General features: G+C 36.3%; 1 protein-coding gene across 7 annotated transcripts in view; it reads right to left on the reverse strand.

Annotated features, from left to right (window-relative positions):
- LOC145284471 (putative oxidoreductase YteT) overlaps positions 1 to 15,270 on the reverse strand; it is a 115,221-nt gene that overhangs the window by 48,050 nt on the left and 51,901 nt on the right. For all 7 annotated transcript variants that reach the window (XM_080133315.1, XM_080133314.1, XM_080133313.1 and 4 more), the window contains one exon: positions 374 to 458. In XM_080133315.1, coding sequence (XP_079989441.1) covers positions 374 to 458 — 85 coding nt within the window. The remainder of the gene's footprint in view (positions 1 to 373; positions 459 to 15,270) is intronic.

Genomic DNA, 15,270 nt, shown 5'->3' on the forward strand with positions numbered 1-15,270 from the left:
TACTCTGTCAATTTTTATCTACAGACTCGAAATTTGACAAAAGGGTTATTGAGATTTGCGAAAATATTTTAATCGGTTTTTGGCCAGAAATTATGCTGTCAAGCGATCAAAGTTCAACGATTTGAGCTTTGAAAACTTTACCAAAGTCCTCCGCCAATTTTTGGTTTAAACACTAGAAATTTTAAATGTTGGTTACGTGTACAAACTCATTATATATATATATATATATATATATATATATATATATATATATATATATATATATATACATATAAAGTTATTAACATATGACCCAAGCAACGCCGGGCTGAATTGCTAGTATATATATATATATATATATATATATATATATATATTAATAATTGCAACTTACCAGAGAAAATAAATTCTTTGGAAATATCAAACTCATCTTTGATTCTTTTGCGTGCAGTTTCTTTGGGATCGGCAACAGCAACAATCTATCAAAAAAGATAAAAGACATAAATGAAAATAAACAATATCTCGTTGATTATTTTTGTTAGAACATGACATTTTTAAAATAAAAAATTAGCAGAAAAAATAGATGATGTCAAATAAACAGTTAAAAAAATAGATTCAATGATACAGGAAAGAGGATTTGTCAGGTGTGGGATTAATAGGAATATTAAAAAGGCTTGTTGGGATGTGAAAAAGAGAAAGGTGTGGGGGAATGGCTGAAGGTTGTGAATAATTCATAGTTTTCTTCAACTTCATCCAAAGTGGTGAGAAAGGGAAGGAAGGAAAGTGGGGAGTATATAAATTGGTGCTTATTCAGATTGCCACTTATGACTCCATTTAAAATTAAAGAAAATACAGAAATTTGAGGAACATACATTTGTCTCTGAATAGTTTTTGATGGGCTTCCCCTATTCAATGAAACGCGTGTAAGACGTACTTCATAAAAAATATTAATGAAATATAAGTGTATGTCACTACGTATACTCGGCTAATTAAAATCTCTTTACTTATACAAGTCGAATGCTGGAATTATGTAATTCACAAGCAGATACCACACTTTTGCATTTTGTTTTCCGCAATGATCTTACTACTAATAATAATGCTATGAAGGTCATTCCAAAAGTAAAGCCTCCAATTTTTTTAAACTCAAAAAATTGAAGAGCTATGAAGACGCGAGTGGTACCATTAAAATGAGCGACCTTTCCTGCTCCAAAATTTATTTTTCTACATAGTCACCACCATTCTCAATAGACTTTTGCCAGGAATTCAGATGCATGCCCATGACGCGTTGCTTTCTTAGAGTCTCACAACGTCAATATCTGCAACAGAGAGATGAAGCCTTCAGGTCATGAATGCATAAGTTCAGTCATCATAACAATGCAATCCCGTCTGATCAATTTGTGCAAGAGAATAAAAAAAATAGGAGGCATTACATCTGAGACGCCTCTTGTAATTACTCAACTTAATTTGAAACTATATTGAACCATTTGCTGTTTCAACTCTTATTGGGTTTTTGTCTTATTGTTTTCTCTTTATTATATAAAAGCAAAATAGCAGCTTGATCTGAATTTTATCATCCTATAAACAGTGGGGGGGGGGGCAGTTGATTAAAAAAACAGCTATTCTTTTCACTTTGTCAGAAGCATTGCTCATGGAATGTAAGGATTAAAGAACAAAACGGGGTGGGGGACATAGTTTTTGTTTTTGGATCCACACACCTAAATCTTCACACAAATGAAGGCCTGCCTGATATAGACACCATTTTAGTCGCCTAATCATTAAACAGATAAGACTAGTTTTTGGTTATCTTCACATTTTTTACCCGGTGTTTACAGAGGTTTGCCCGAAGCTGTAATCTGCAAAATGATACTTTTTTTCCCCTTCATTTTTTATTTTTATTTATTTTTTTTTAATAAGAAAAAAAGGGGGGGGTAAAACTTGGGGAGAATGTTCTGTTTTACGGTTGTTTAAAAAATAGAACGGGGATTTAAATTTCGTTCCGTTTTAATCGTTTTTTTTTTTTTTTTAATTGCGACTCACCCCCAAAATCGAAAGTAATCGAAAGAATAACATTCAACAATCGTATTATATATATATATATATATATATATATATATATATATATATATATATATATATATATATATATATATATATATATATAATATATTTATTAACAGAAAACGAAATAATTTAATTTTTGAATAAAAAAAACTCAATTTGGTAAACCTTTTTGGTATGCTTTTTTATACAAGTCCAACTCCCCGTTCACATTGGAAATGTCGACTTTTAAAGGTTTTTGGGTATGCTTACAACAAATACACACCCCCTCAACCTCCCTCTATTAAGAACGGCTTTTGGATTAGACACTGCGCGAGCCTTTTCTAGTCTCACACAAAAACACACATTCACATTTCAAGCTATATTACTTGTCATATACATACGTGCACACAAACATACGTGCCCACGTCACACATGTACATATATTCACATTCGCGTACATACACTCACATTCACGTGTATACACACACACACACGCTAACGTACGCACATACACGCATGCATGGACAACGTCACTTCCCCTTTAAAGGAAATCCACACATGTGCAAAAGACCACCGGAAACAAGTATAAAAGCAAGAGCAATAAGCAACATCTTCCTTTTCCATCTCGCCTTCCGAAGTGAGTGGTCGGCGCACCAGCCACCGCCGTTCGGCAGGCGCGCGCGTACCTCACGTCACTTGCTACTATGTGGGACAAAAAGCCAAGACCGTACGTACACTTTATACACTTTCTCTCTCCATGAACTGGATTGACATTCTCACTCTTTCTCTCTCTATCTACTACTTGTGCCAGAGAACACCACCGCGTAGCTGACGGCTAACATGGCGCACAGTTTAACTGATGTCAACCCTCTATCCTTTGTCTTTGTCTACATGCTGGACTATCATTCCCATTTTCCATTACATTCACTCACTTCTCTTCCCATGCACGAACAAACGATAGTGATCCGAATGTGAGATGAACACACATTTCCTTTTTCCTTCTATACTACCAATCCCGCAACAAACGATGGTTACACCCGCGTGGACATGAACACGTGTTATACTTAAAACATCCATTCTCTCTACAAACGATGGTGACCCCGTTATTTTAAAATGAGATGGATGAGTTTGAACGAAACACTCATATACACACAGACTCTCTCTCTCTACAACAATAAACTTTCCCTCTCACCAGCTAACAATGAGACCCGCACGCCAAACTAAACACGTGTAGTACCCTTTTCTTTCATTTGTGTCTTTATGAAATAAATCCTAGTTCGTTTAATTCAATTTAACACATACTTCGTCTCTTTCTCAATTCAATTCATTTTCCCTATTTTTCACCATCACCACAAATTGGTGACACCCGAACGCGAGGGGAACACGCATTTCCTTCTATACCCTAGACCGCTACAACACCCCCAACCTTTTCAGCATACCCGAAAACCTACAAAACTTGACATGTCGAATGTGAACGGTGAGTTGAACGTAATGTATAAATTTAAATATCATTTCCACCGTGTTATAAATCCAGACTTATTGCATGTTCAATTATTGCATATATTAAAAAAAAAACCTATAAATAATTAGATTTATTGAATTAAACCTAAAACTCTATGATTCTCAATTTATTGATGGTTTTCCTTCACGACGGTTAAAACTTATTTCAACGAATCCTTACGCACCGTAAGTTTATTATTTAAATTCTTTCCTAAAGCTGTACTTTTCAACTGCACATTTCCTTTTCAGTTTTTTCCGCTTTTCACCTTGTACGTTATATATGCCATTACTTTTACGTTATATCTATTAATATTTTATTTCCATCATATTTGTTTGAAACGCGTATTCAATTGTTAACATTAATACCCCTAAAAACGATACACATGTAAAGAAATATGTCGCGCCGCCAACTGGAACACTTTTCACTAAGTGACCCCCCCCTCCCTCTAAATCAGCCCACACCGTCTCCCTAATTAGATAGCATCTTGGTACCACAAGTGCCATTTGACCGTATGAGGCCAAGTGAAACAAACGACCACCATGCTTTTTAGCCTCGAGTATCCAAGAAAAAAAAAAACAAAGCTAAGTAAAAATTCCTAACTGTTCGCATATAATTTAAAGCTAATATTCTTTCCATTTTCAGGCATATTGTAACCGATAACTTTTCTTCACTTAAATAGACTATTTCGCCGCTTACAATGCCATGTCACTTAATTAATAAGTCAATGCTATAGTAAAGACAAACTCGGTAAAAAAAGAAATTATGCTAAGTTATTTAGAGGACATGAAAACTTTATTTAGTACGATACTTAATATAATCAGCCATCGAAAAAAAAAAATTAAAAAAAAAATTTTTTTTTTTTTTTTTTTTTTTAAGAAAAAAAAAAAAAAAAGTTATAAACATCAGTGACCCCCCCTTGCTTGTACACGTCCATTTCCTTTCCGGATCCCTGCTCCGAACTTATGCTCGTGATCCATCATCTCATCTGAAGATGAGGGGCTCTTATGCCTTACACAACAATTTATCAGTCTATACTATTGTCTATAAACTGATATCATCAACAATTAGATAAGCTGTTTTTAAATTTCTCCTCTTGACAAAAATTGCAAACCGGAATGCAAACGGATTTTCCTTTGCGTTAGAGGATTGAACTGAAGCAGTATACTTAATATGTACAATACGTGCGTACTAAACTAAACCACCTTTGTTACCTATATACAATCGCCTATACTGAATCCTCATCGGCTGAAAGCTCTCTGTATCCCCAGACTCTTAATTTCTCAAATCTTATATCACCAAGACATCCTTCTTAATTGATACAAGAATCCTCCTGAGCAGTTCAACATCCAGTGATCATATATCCAATCCTCATGAAACTGCTTATATCACCCTGAATATTACCTTAAATCTTTATTCTATCCCTAAGCAAAGTAGAACACCTAATAACACTCTAGTCAACTACTTTTAAAATTAGAAAAACCCAGTTTCAATATTAGAAGTACATCGTCCCTCACCTTGACTACGGACTTTTGCAATAAGTCATGAAACTATTGTACCTAAAATTCCTCTCCAAACTACAAAATACTGCTGCTTGTATACTAAGCAAGTACCTCCTATAGATACTTTACCTCCAAGATGACTGCCTTGTCTGTTTTGCATGATAAACCTTATTATTTTTTACTTAAATTCTTTTTCTCCTGATCACTAACAAATCAAATCTGCTCTACTTCCTAAGTTGACACTAAACAAATCCGTCTCACGTAACTTAGATGGGTCCTTGCTCTCCGCCCTTGACCTTAACAAACTCGCAAATCGATACCCATTAACACCTAAAATTTCCTAGGCATGCTCCCGATTATAACTCCCAACCCATAACCAAGCTTCTAAGTAAATACTTACTAGCCTTAGTCCAATACATTGACTTAAAGTAATCTATAATGAACAGTAACCGTTAATATCTCTTTATTAAGAGATAGTATTGCAATAATTATTACACAAACTAAACCGGTACTCATTGAAATAAAAACTTCCGGATATTAAGAGAAAGGCGAAGTCATTCTCCTTAGTTGTAGTCTAAAGGCAACTTACTCAAATTGTCTAAAATTCCATGCATTCGTATACAATACTACTTATCCATCCATCTATACTTTTACTATACTTACAGAATATGCAATAACCTATATCTATCAGTTATAACTGTACTCCATATCAAATGTTCTCTTGTCTCTATACTGAACATATCTAATCTTTCAGTCTTACTAAATGTCCGGTTTGGGCACCAAATCAGAATTTCTAATAGAAAGTAGATCATACTCTAGCACTTTATCCTAATTCCTAAACCTACTAAACCATATCTAACCATACATTCCTAAACCTACTAAACCATATCTAACCATACATTGCTAAACTTACAAAACTATATCTAACCATACATCAACTCGACTCTCTCGATCCAATACTGTAGTAAATTTAACTGCTTCCACTGCATGAATTTTTACGTATGCCCTCTCTCAGTATAAATGAAAATGGACAGCATAATAATGCCCTTTTTAAACCACACTTGAGGAGTGAAAATCTTCTGTAGAAGCTAACCTAAATGCCCGATTTTCCAGGAGATATTAACCTAAATAACCAATAAATATTAACTACCCATGCGGGGTCGCAGAAATACCTGGATTAGGACCCAGGCGCGGGGCGAACCCCCTCGGAGCTGATGGACCCGTAGGTCTTCCCAGGCCATCCGTCTAGGAGAAGGAAAACTCTGAAACTAAACCTAGGGGAGGGAGGTCTCTTCAGTCCTGGACGACAACCTTCCTAGAGCTGGTGACTCAAACAAATCACCGGTTGGCAAACCTAAACTGCTTAAGGAGGAGATAGACTCTGTCTATCGCTCGGCTTTCATACTCCTTCTTTGCCTATTGGCCAGGCGTAGAGGTACTATCACAGGGACTCGCTTGAATCACCCAATGGTTGACCTTGTTTCCTGACTAGGGTAATGAACGCCGCTTTTCCCCACTCCTGCCACATCCCATCCCCCTAAACTGGACACAGTGGGGTGCTTCAGTGCCATATATGTCAGTGCAGTTGGACTGGGCTGGCTTTGCCTAATGGATTGAGGGTACCGGATTGACAGTTCCTGGCTGCTGTTTCCGACTGATAGTACAGGAGCCCTAACTCTTCGGTAGCGCTTAGAGCGGCTGCTCCATCAACAGTTGTAAAATATCGGGATGTTTGTAGTGCCATGTCGCGCATGGAAAGGGACCCTGCACTCATCCCCGGTGGGCTTTCCTGAGGCCACAATCCTGTGGGTGAGGACAGCTGATGGTCTACTTGTATTGCATGTCTGGTATTCTGCACAACTACTTGTCCAGCATCCCCTCACTCATCCACCCTAACTGAAACTTTTAAATAAAATAAAATGAAATGACAGCTCAAGCAAAAGTTACGTTTAAACCAGGACCAAACTCAAAGAAAACCAACCTGCCTCCTCCCTTGAGGCTTGCATTTACTAATATCCGCGGGCTTAGAACTAACTTAGATGATGTTGAGTCATTTCTCCTTGTAAACACCCCGGATATCTTAGCATTAAGTGAAACTAACCTTCACTCCTCCATACCCTCTAACCACTTTAACATGCCTGGTTATCTCCCACTCTACCGTAAGGACTCGGACAGACATATGCATGGACTTGGAGTCTATATTCGAAACACCCTCCCCCTAACTAGAGAAATAAAACTAGAATCAGAGGGCCAGGCCTTTATGTGCTTCAGACTAAATATGCAACACAATATTAGCTACTTATATTTTCTCTACCGCTCTCCCTCAAACCAAGACTGTACCCTAATAAACAAAGTCTCAGACAGCATAGATATAGCACTCTCCCTCGATACTAGCGCACAAATACATGTATTTGGTGACTTCAATGTCCACCACAGTAACTGGCTAGGATTCTCAAATCACACAGACGTAGCTGGTAGCGCCACATATAGCTTCTCTATATCTCATTCCCTATCTCAGATGGTTACATTTCCGACACGTTTCCCAGACCAGCACGATCAACATGCCTCACTTCTAGATCTCTTTCTGACAACAGTTCCCAATGACTGTACAACAAATGCCCATAGTCCACTCGGGAATGCTGATCACGCTGTGATAATGGTAGAAATCAGCCTAAATTCTCGCCCTAAAACTGAAGACCCACTACTCAAAACAACGAGGTATTACAAAAAGGCTGATTGGGAAGCCATCAGGGAGCTCATCAGAGATGCCCCATGGCAAAATATCTTTACTCTTCCAGCGGAACAGTGTGCAAATGAGACAACTGAATGGTTCAAAACTGCTATTGAAGCACATGTTCCCGCACGGAAATACTATAGCAAGCCCCACTCCCCCCAATGGTTTACTTCTGCTTGTGCAGCTGCCATTTGTCAAAGGCAGCATGCGTTCTGCAGATTCAACCGACATAAGTCCAGCTCAAATAAACAGAAGTTTATAGAAGCTAGAAATAATTGTAAGAGAGTGATAGACACAGCTAAGTCAGATTACTCTGAAACCACCAGAAAGCGCATCGAAGCACAGAAATTAGGAACCCGGGATTTTTGGAAAATCTACAACAGCGTAGTTAATAATGGACAGTCAATTATTCCCCCACTAACAAACAATCATGAGGTTGCTTGCACGGCAACTGACAAGGCTAATCTGCTTGCCAGTCGGTTTGCCTCAAACTCCACACTGAACTCGGTACACCACTCACTCCCTGATTTTCCTCTGCGAACAGACGCCACACTTGACGACTTGAAAATCACCCCTTCTCAGGTACATGCTATTATAAAAAACCTAGACACCTCTAAAGCATGTGGACCAGATCTCATCCCGGCTGTGCTATTAAAAAAATGCTCTGCCGAGGTTGCTCCAGTTCTGTCCAAACTTTACAATAAATGCCTTAACGAATCTTGTTTTCCCGACTGCTGGAAAACCGCCTCTGTGGTACCAGTCTTCAAGAATTCTGGTGAAAGAACTGACCCACTAAATTATCGCCCCATTAGCCTCCTCCCGCTTTTCGCCAAAATATTTGAGTCCTTAGTTAATAAAGCCCTAGTCCAGCACCTAACAGCTGCTAAACTCTTGACTGACAAACAATATGGATTCAGGCAAGCCCGTTCAACAGCAGATATCTTAACTGTAGTTTCTGAACGTATATACCATTCATTGGATAAAACAGGGGAGGGTAGAGCGGTGGCCCTTGATATATCTAAGGCTTTTGACAGGGTATGGCACGATGGTCTTCTAAGGAAAATTAGATCATATGGAATCACTGGAAGAATTCATAACGTAATTAAATCCTTCTTAAGTAATAGAAAAATCAAAGTTGTCCTCGACGGACGTACATCCAAACAATATGACATAAATGCGGGAGTGCCTCAGGGGTCTATCCTTGGACCTCTATTGTTCCTGATATTCATAAACGACCTCCCTGATAATATTGTTTCGGAGATGGGTATATTTGCCGATGACACCACTCTCTATAACAGATATGAGGGGAAAACAAATGAACACATATCCAAGAAAATGGCAGAAACACTAGAGGATGACCTCCAATCCGTAGTGGAATGGGGACAAAAATGGTTGGTCTCATTCAATGCTGCTAAGACTAAGCTTGTTTCCTTCAATAACTACAAGAAACCTTCTCTACCACCAATAGCAATGGCCAAGAACACATTGCCTGAAAGTACTTCTTTTAAACTCCTCGGCCTAACGTTTACAGGGAATATGAACTGGAATAGATACATTGAGAGCATTGCCAAGGCTGCTGCAAGGAAGGTTGGCTCCCTCTACCGTGCTAGAAAACTACTTACGCCTGCCAGTATCCTATACCTCTATAAGGCAACCATTCGCCCATGTATGGAGTACTGTTGTCACATCTGGGCTGGTGCATCTGCTGCTTGTCTCTCGCTCCTGGACAGGGTTCAAAAAAGAGTCGCAAACCTGATAGGTCCTGAACTGTCATCTGGGCTTCAACCTCTGTCCCATCGACGAGATGTTGCATCCCTCTGCCTGTTCTACAAGTACTTTAATGGTGAATGCTCTGACGAACTGCAAACACTTGTACCTCCCCGACGTAACTACCCCCGACAAACCCGACAAGCTACTAAGTCTCATCCCTTTACAGTGGAGATCCCTAGGTGCAAGAAAGCCTTTTACTCCAATAGTTTCTTCCCCAGAACTGCGGGTCTTTGGAACTCCCTTCCGGGATTCTGCTTTCCCAACTGCAATGATATGCAGAAGTTCAAGTGTAATGTTAACAAACATCTTTCTACTCTTCTCCCTTCATAATGACCCCGCTAATTAATTCCCTAATAGTAGCCCCCTGCTTCAAAGTGGCACTGTGCCTTGTTTGGGGTGAAAATTGAATAAAAAAAAAAAAAAAAAAAAAAAATGTACCGAATTTAAAACGGAAGAAAATTTAAATTTCTGTTCCATTTTTAAAACAACCGTAAAACAGAGCGTTCTCCGCAAGTTTTACAAAAAAAAAAAATGGTTTGCTTATTTTAAAAAATACAATTTAAAAAAAAAAAAAATGAAAAATAATCTCTTTTCATTTTGCAGATGACAGCTCCGGGCAAAACCATTGTAAACACCAGGTAATGGAACTTGAAGATAACCTTGTCTTTTTTGTTACCCAAAGACAAAGCAAGGTCTGCCTGATTGCGATGCCAGTTTAGTCGCTTGGTCGTGAAACAGATATTACTAGTAGTAGGTAAGAAAGTAAACCAAACCCAACAATTAGTAAAACATTGAACATCGACAACAGATGTAGTGGGTATTTTTCTTTTTTTTACTTAGATTAAAATTTGAAAAAAATTATATTAACAAATAGGTGTGTCAGAATTTTGGGGGAATTTTTGACACCCCTAACACAAAACTGCGAATAAAATATAAAAAAAAAACTCGCACCTTCTCTTTTTAAAGTGGGTTGTTTATTTTCTTTATGGAATATACTTCCAAAATAAACTATTAAAGTTGTTTAAAAAAATAATAGAAATATTTTTTTTATTTTTTGAAAAACAGTGTTTACAAAGTGCCTGCGCGCTAGGTGTCTCAAAAACTAACCTTACGAATGCGTGAAAAAATATTGAATAATTCGACCCACTGTTTTTCCAAGCTTATAACTACTCGAAAAATGTAATTCAAACCCTAATTTTTTTTTCAATTAAAGGAGCAAGGACCAATTAAAAAAAAAAATAATAACAGGTTTAATAGCAAATTATGCAATATTTGTTTTTTTTTGTTTTTTTAAATCGGTTTTCTTTAAAAGATTTGAAGAAAATAAACGAAATTTAACTTAGGTCGATTATAAAAAATCGATATAAATTCCAAAAACACACTTACCTTTAAAAATTACTAATCAATGTGTAGTTGCTTTCTTCATTGTTAAGAATTTTTCCATATTTATATTTTAAAATCCATTTATCTTTTAAATAAAATAATTTTTTAGACGCCTATTTGAAAAACCCGCTATCATGCAAACATTTTACGTTTTTGTTTAATTGTTTTGAATTGCGGGTGGACAGAAGGAAGTAAAAACCACACGTTCGCGTTAGCCGTCTACCTTTGTGCGTAAAGAAATTTGTACCTCCATACCTAAAAACTAGTCACATTTTATTTATAATTTTTTGCTTAAAAAAAAAAAAAAAAAACAGTTCAAGAAATATGTATTTTTTTTCTTTTCTCAAAAAAATACACGAGGTTTTGATTTAATATATTTAAATACCACTTTATGGAGTGAATTTTTTTTTTTAATATCTAAAAAAAAAAAACCCCAAAAAACCCATTGAATGAAATAGAAATAGAAATAATTTTCGTAATAAAACGAAACTTTCTGTACAATATAAGATTATAAGGTTTCATTAAAAAAAAAAAAAAAAACAACGTCGTTTAAAAAAAAAAAAGATTTTAAACTTCGGACTTTACAGGTAAATTTCTAAAAAACACTTCTTTTTTCTTGTTTGTTGTTTTAAATTTGAATATATTATTTATTGATCTTTTATCTTCAATTTGTGATATACAAAACTTTGGTGAGTAAATTAATTCAGTTGATTTTATTACGTAAAAAAATTCTGATACACCTACCGGCGCGCCTTCATGCAGCCATTTTTTTACGTAATGAAATCAAATGAATTTTACGAGTTAATTTTCTTTCAATTTTTAAACTTTAAAAATCTATAAAAATTTTTCTATTGGTTCAATTTTTAGAATATTTTCAGGGTCAATGTGAAATTTTATGCTCTTTCCAATAAACCGAATATAATATTCTAGACAAGCGTTCTTTTGTTTTAATTCACCCCCCCCATTTTGAAATGTCTATTAAAATGAAAATAATTTATTTTCTCACCTCAGATTTATATATCACAAATGTAAGATATAAGATCAATAAATAAAAAAAAACTAATTTAAAAAAAAAATAGTTATTTGCATATTTACCTGTTAAGTCCAAATTTTTAAACCCCTTTTTTTAAAAATCACGTTGATTTTTTTTAATTGAAACCTTACAATTTTGTTATATTGTCCAGAAAATTTCATAGAATTATGACAATTTTTTCTATTTCATTGGATGTTTTTTTTAGATACTTAAAAAAGAATTCACTCCATAAAGAAGAAATATAATATATTAAATCAAAAACTCATGTATTTCTTTGATAGAAGAAAAAAAATTCGAAAATTCGTCAAGTGATTTGCGTTTAATTGGCGAAAACTGATGAGTGAAATATGATCATTTTTTACATACGTTGACCCATATCGACCAACTTTATTGACTTCAAATATCTGATTAATTACAAAGGGGAGATAAGGGAAGATAAATGAAATGTTTGTTTCTTCATATAGTAACTATCGAGATTACTTTTGAAATGTATTTGGTCTAATGTGTTGTTTTTACGTTTTGGAAATGATTATTTATGTCCCTTTGAGGCCTCATTATTTGACAACTTGAAAAATCGAAGAAACACCGCTTTGGCTAATGGCGGATAACGAGTTGCGAAAATGCGGTTTTCTGGGACCCTTGCTTTAAAAAATCCTTTGATTTAAAAAATACATGGAATATAAGATATAAATATGGGTAATTCTTATAAATGAAGAATGGAAGCACCCATTGCTTAGTATTTTTATAGGTAAGTGATTTTTTGGCATTTATATATATATATTAGATTTGGATTAAGTTAAAATTCGTTGAATTTCGTGAAATCTTTTTTAAAGAAAACTGATGAAAAAAAATATTGTATTTTTTTTCGATTAAATCTTTAATTATTTTAAAATTTGTTCTTTGATCATTTTATTGAAAAAAAAATTAGGGGTTGATATTACATTTTCATATTGTTATAAGCTTCGAAACAGAGAGAGTTTAAATAATCAAATGTTTATTCACTAGTGTGTAATGGCGACTTCTGACACTGCTAACAAATCACCACTTATCAAAACTCATAGGCCACTCAGGGTTAATGAATTTATCAGGAGGACAGTGAAACAATAGCATGACGATTGGTAACAATGTTCGAAAATAGCAAATCATTGTATTATTTAAGGACGGCTCAAAGCAGACAATAAAATACATACCACATTTATGTCCTCATTCTCCCGTTATCACTGAGACGTCCCTCATGTGGTTGTCTTCTTGAGTGTCAACAACATCTCTAATGTGATCGTCTTCTCGAACGTGCTCTCTCGTTTTTACAGATGTTTTTTTTTTAAATTCAATTTTCACCCCAAACAAAGCACAGTGCGACTTTGAAGTAGGGGATATTATGAAGGGAGATGAGTAGCAAGATGTCTGTTCACATTACACTTGAACTTCTGTACGTCAGTACAGTTGGGAAATCAGTCTCCCAGAAGAAAGTTCCAAAGTCTAGCAGTTCTGGGGAAGAAACTATTGGAGTAGAAGGCTTTCTTACACCTAGGGATCTCTACTGTGTAGGGGTGGGATTTAGTTGCTTGTCGGGTTTGTCGGGAGTATTTACGTCGAGGGGGTACAAGTGCTTGTAATTCATCAGAACATTCACCATTAAAGTACTTGTAGAATAGACAGAGGGATGCAACATTTTGTTGATGGGACAGAGGCTAAAGCCTTGATGACAGTTTAGGACCTATCAGATTGGCGACTCTCTTTAAACCCTGTCCAGGAGTGAGAGATAAGTAGCATGACGTCATTTCGCTCACGGTTCAGTATTTGCATATAGCTGTTCGCACTATGTTACAGCATGAAAATAAGGATAGAGCAGAGAAAGACTAGTAACGTCTCTTCTGCAAAAATTGAAGAAAGGATGTGTAGAGAAGAGAAAAGGACATCCTTCACTAAATTTCAAAGTTGGTTTTGTACTCTGTCAAGACAGAAAACAGTACTCTGAGTGGAATCTTACCCAAATGTTACAACAGTACTCCATCATTGTGTTGAACTCTTTCTTTTTTAGTTTATGTCCACACTCTAATTTTATATCCATGAGTACTTTTTTATGAATGTATCTCTATACAGAGACAATCTTCTTTATCCAAGAAAAAGTAACTCTTATCAATATGATAACGCCAGTATTGAATTATGATCGCATATCAGTCAAGGGAGATAACTCAGCATAACTGTGTTATTGGAATTGTCTGTCTCTTCCATTTTGTGTTTATGTTTTCTGTTTTGTTTTGAGTTCATTCTGTATGCTTGAGAATAAAGTCTTTTCGTCCCTTCAAACGGTTTCATGTGTGATATACCTTTATTTACTGGCATGGTGGCAGCGGTTTATTTACCCTTATTCGCTATTCCAAAGGGGTAAAAAAATTTTTTAAAAAAAAGAAGGAATTTTGTTTTTCTGTATAAAGAGTACCCACCAACTAATTGGGCGACCGCCTGAAGGGATTATCTTGACGAGACCGAACTATCGAAGTGTCTCTTATCCATATATACCAGTTGTTCAAGTTTATCTCACTCAGTATGTCTGCATGCACCCCTAAGCAGTGGTGCCTGGGAAATAATGAAACTATCTCTTCCTTTGAGGCATAGAGAAATAACCTTGTATATTGTCTGTCTCTTGATGGCAACTATGCACCATTCCTTGAGACAAACTGGGAAACGAAACCACACAATCTCCTCCACTTTTGTCATCTGCAAAATCTTTAAGACTCTTAAGTCATAATATTCAACTCCTGATCACAGCATCAATCTCTCTAGTCCAACATGACTTTATACTGAAGAGATCCTGCTGAACAAATCTCTTTATTATGGAGGAGTGGATCACTAAACTGGTAGATGATAGTGATGCAGTAAACATTGTCTTCCTTGACTTTGCAAAGGCCTTTGATTTAAGTATGACAACCTTTCGAGTGAAAACCAAACAATCCTCCTACATCGACATGTTCTCAAATCATGATCCGGTACGGATCGTTGTGGGCAGTGGTGCCACTGGGAATATGATTCAACACTCAACAGCCAAGCGCCTGGGCGCTAAAATCACAAAAACTTACCAGTCGGCCAAACAAGCAGACGGATTCTTCCCCCTGAATGTGGTTGGAGAGACCAGGCTTAGTCTAGAGAGAGCGGACACAATGTGCTTCTTTGAGGGCCTCGTTATTGAGGATCTTGACACCGAGATACTTGGCAGCGTCCCATTCATGTGCAGTAATGACCTGTCAGTGAAACCCGCTAGGTTTGAGATATGGATTGGCGGCACACAATTCAGGAATGGCTCTACTACATCCCCTCCTGACACAAGACT

Source organism: Euprymna scolopes, chromosome 9, assembly GCF_053919585.1.
Source record: "Euprymna scolopes isolate OS-2025 chromosome 9, ASM5391958v1, whole genome shotgun sequence".
Taxonomy (NCBI): domain Eukaryota; kingdom Metazoa; phylum Mollusca; class Cephalopoda; order Sepiida; family Sepiolidae; genus Euprymna; species Euprymna scolopes.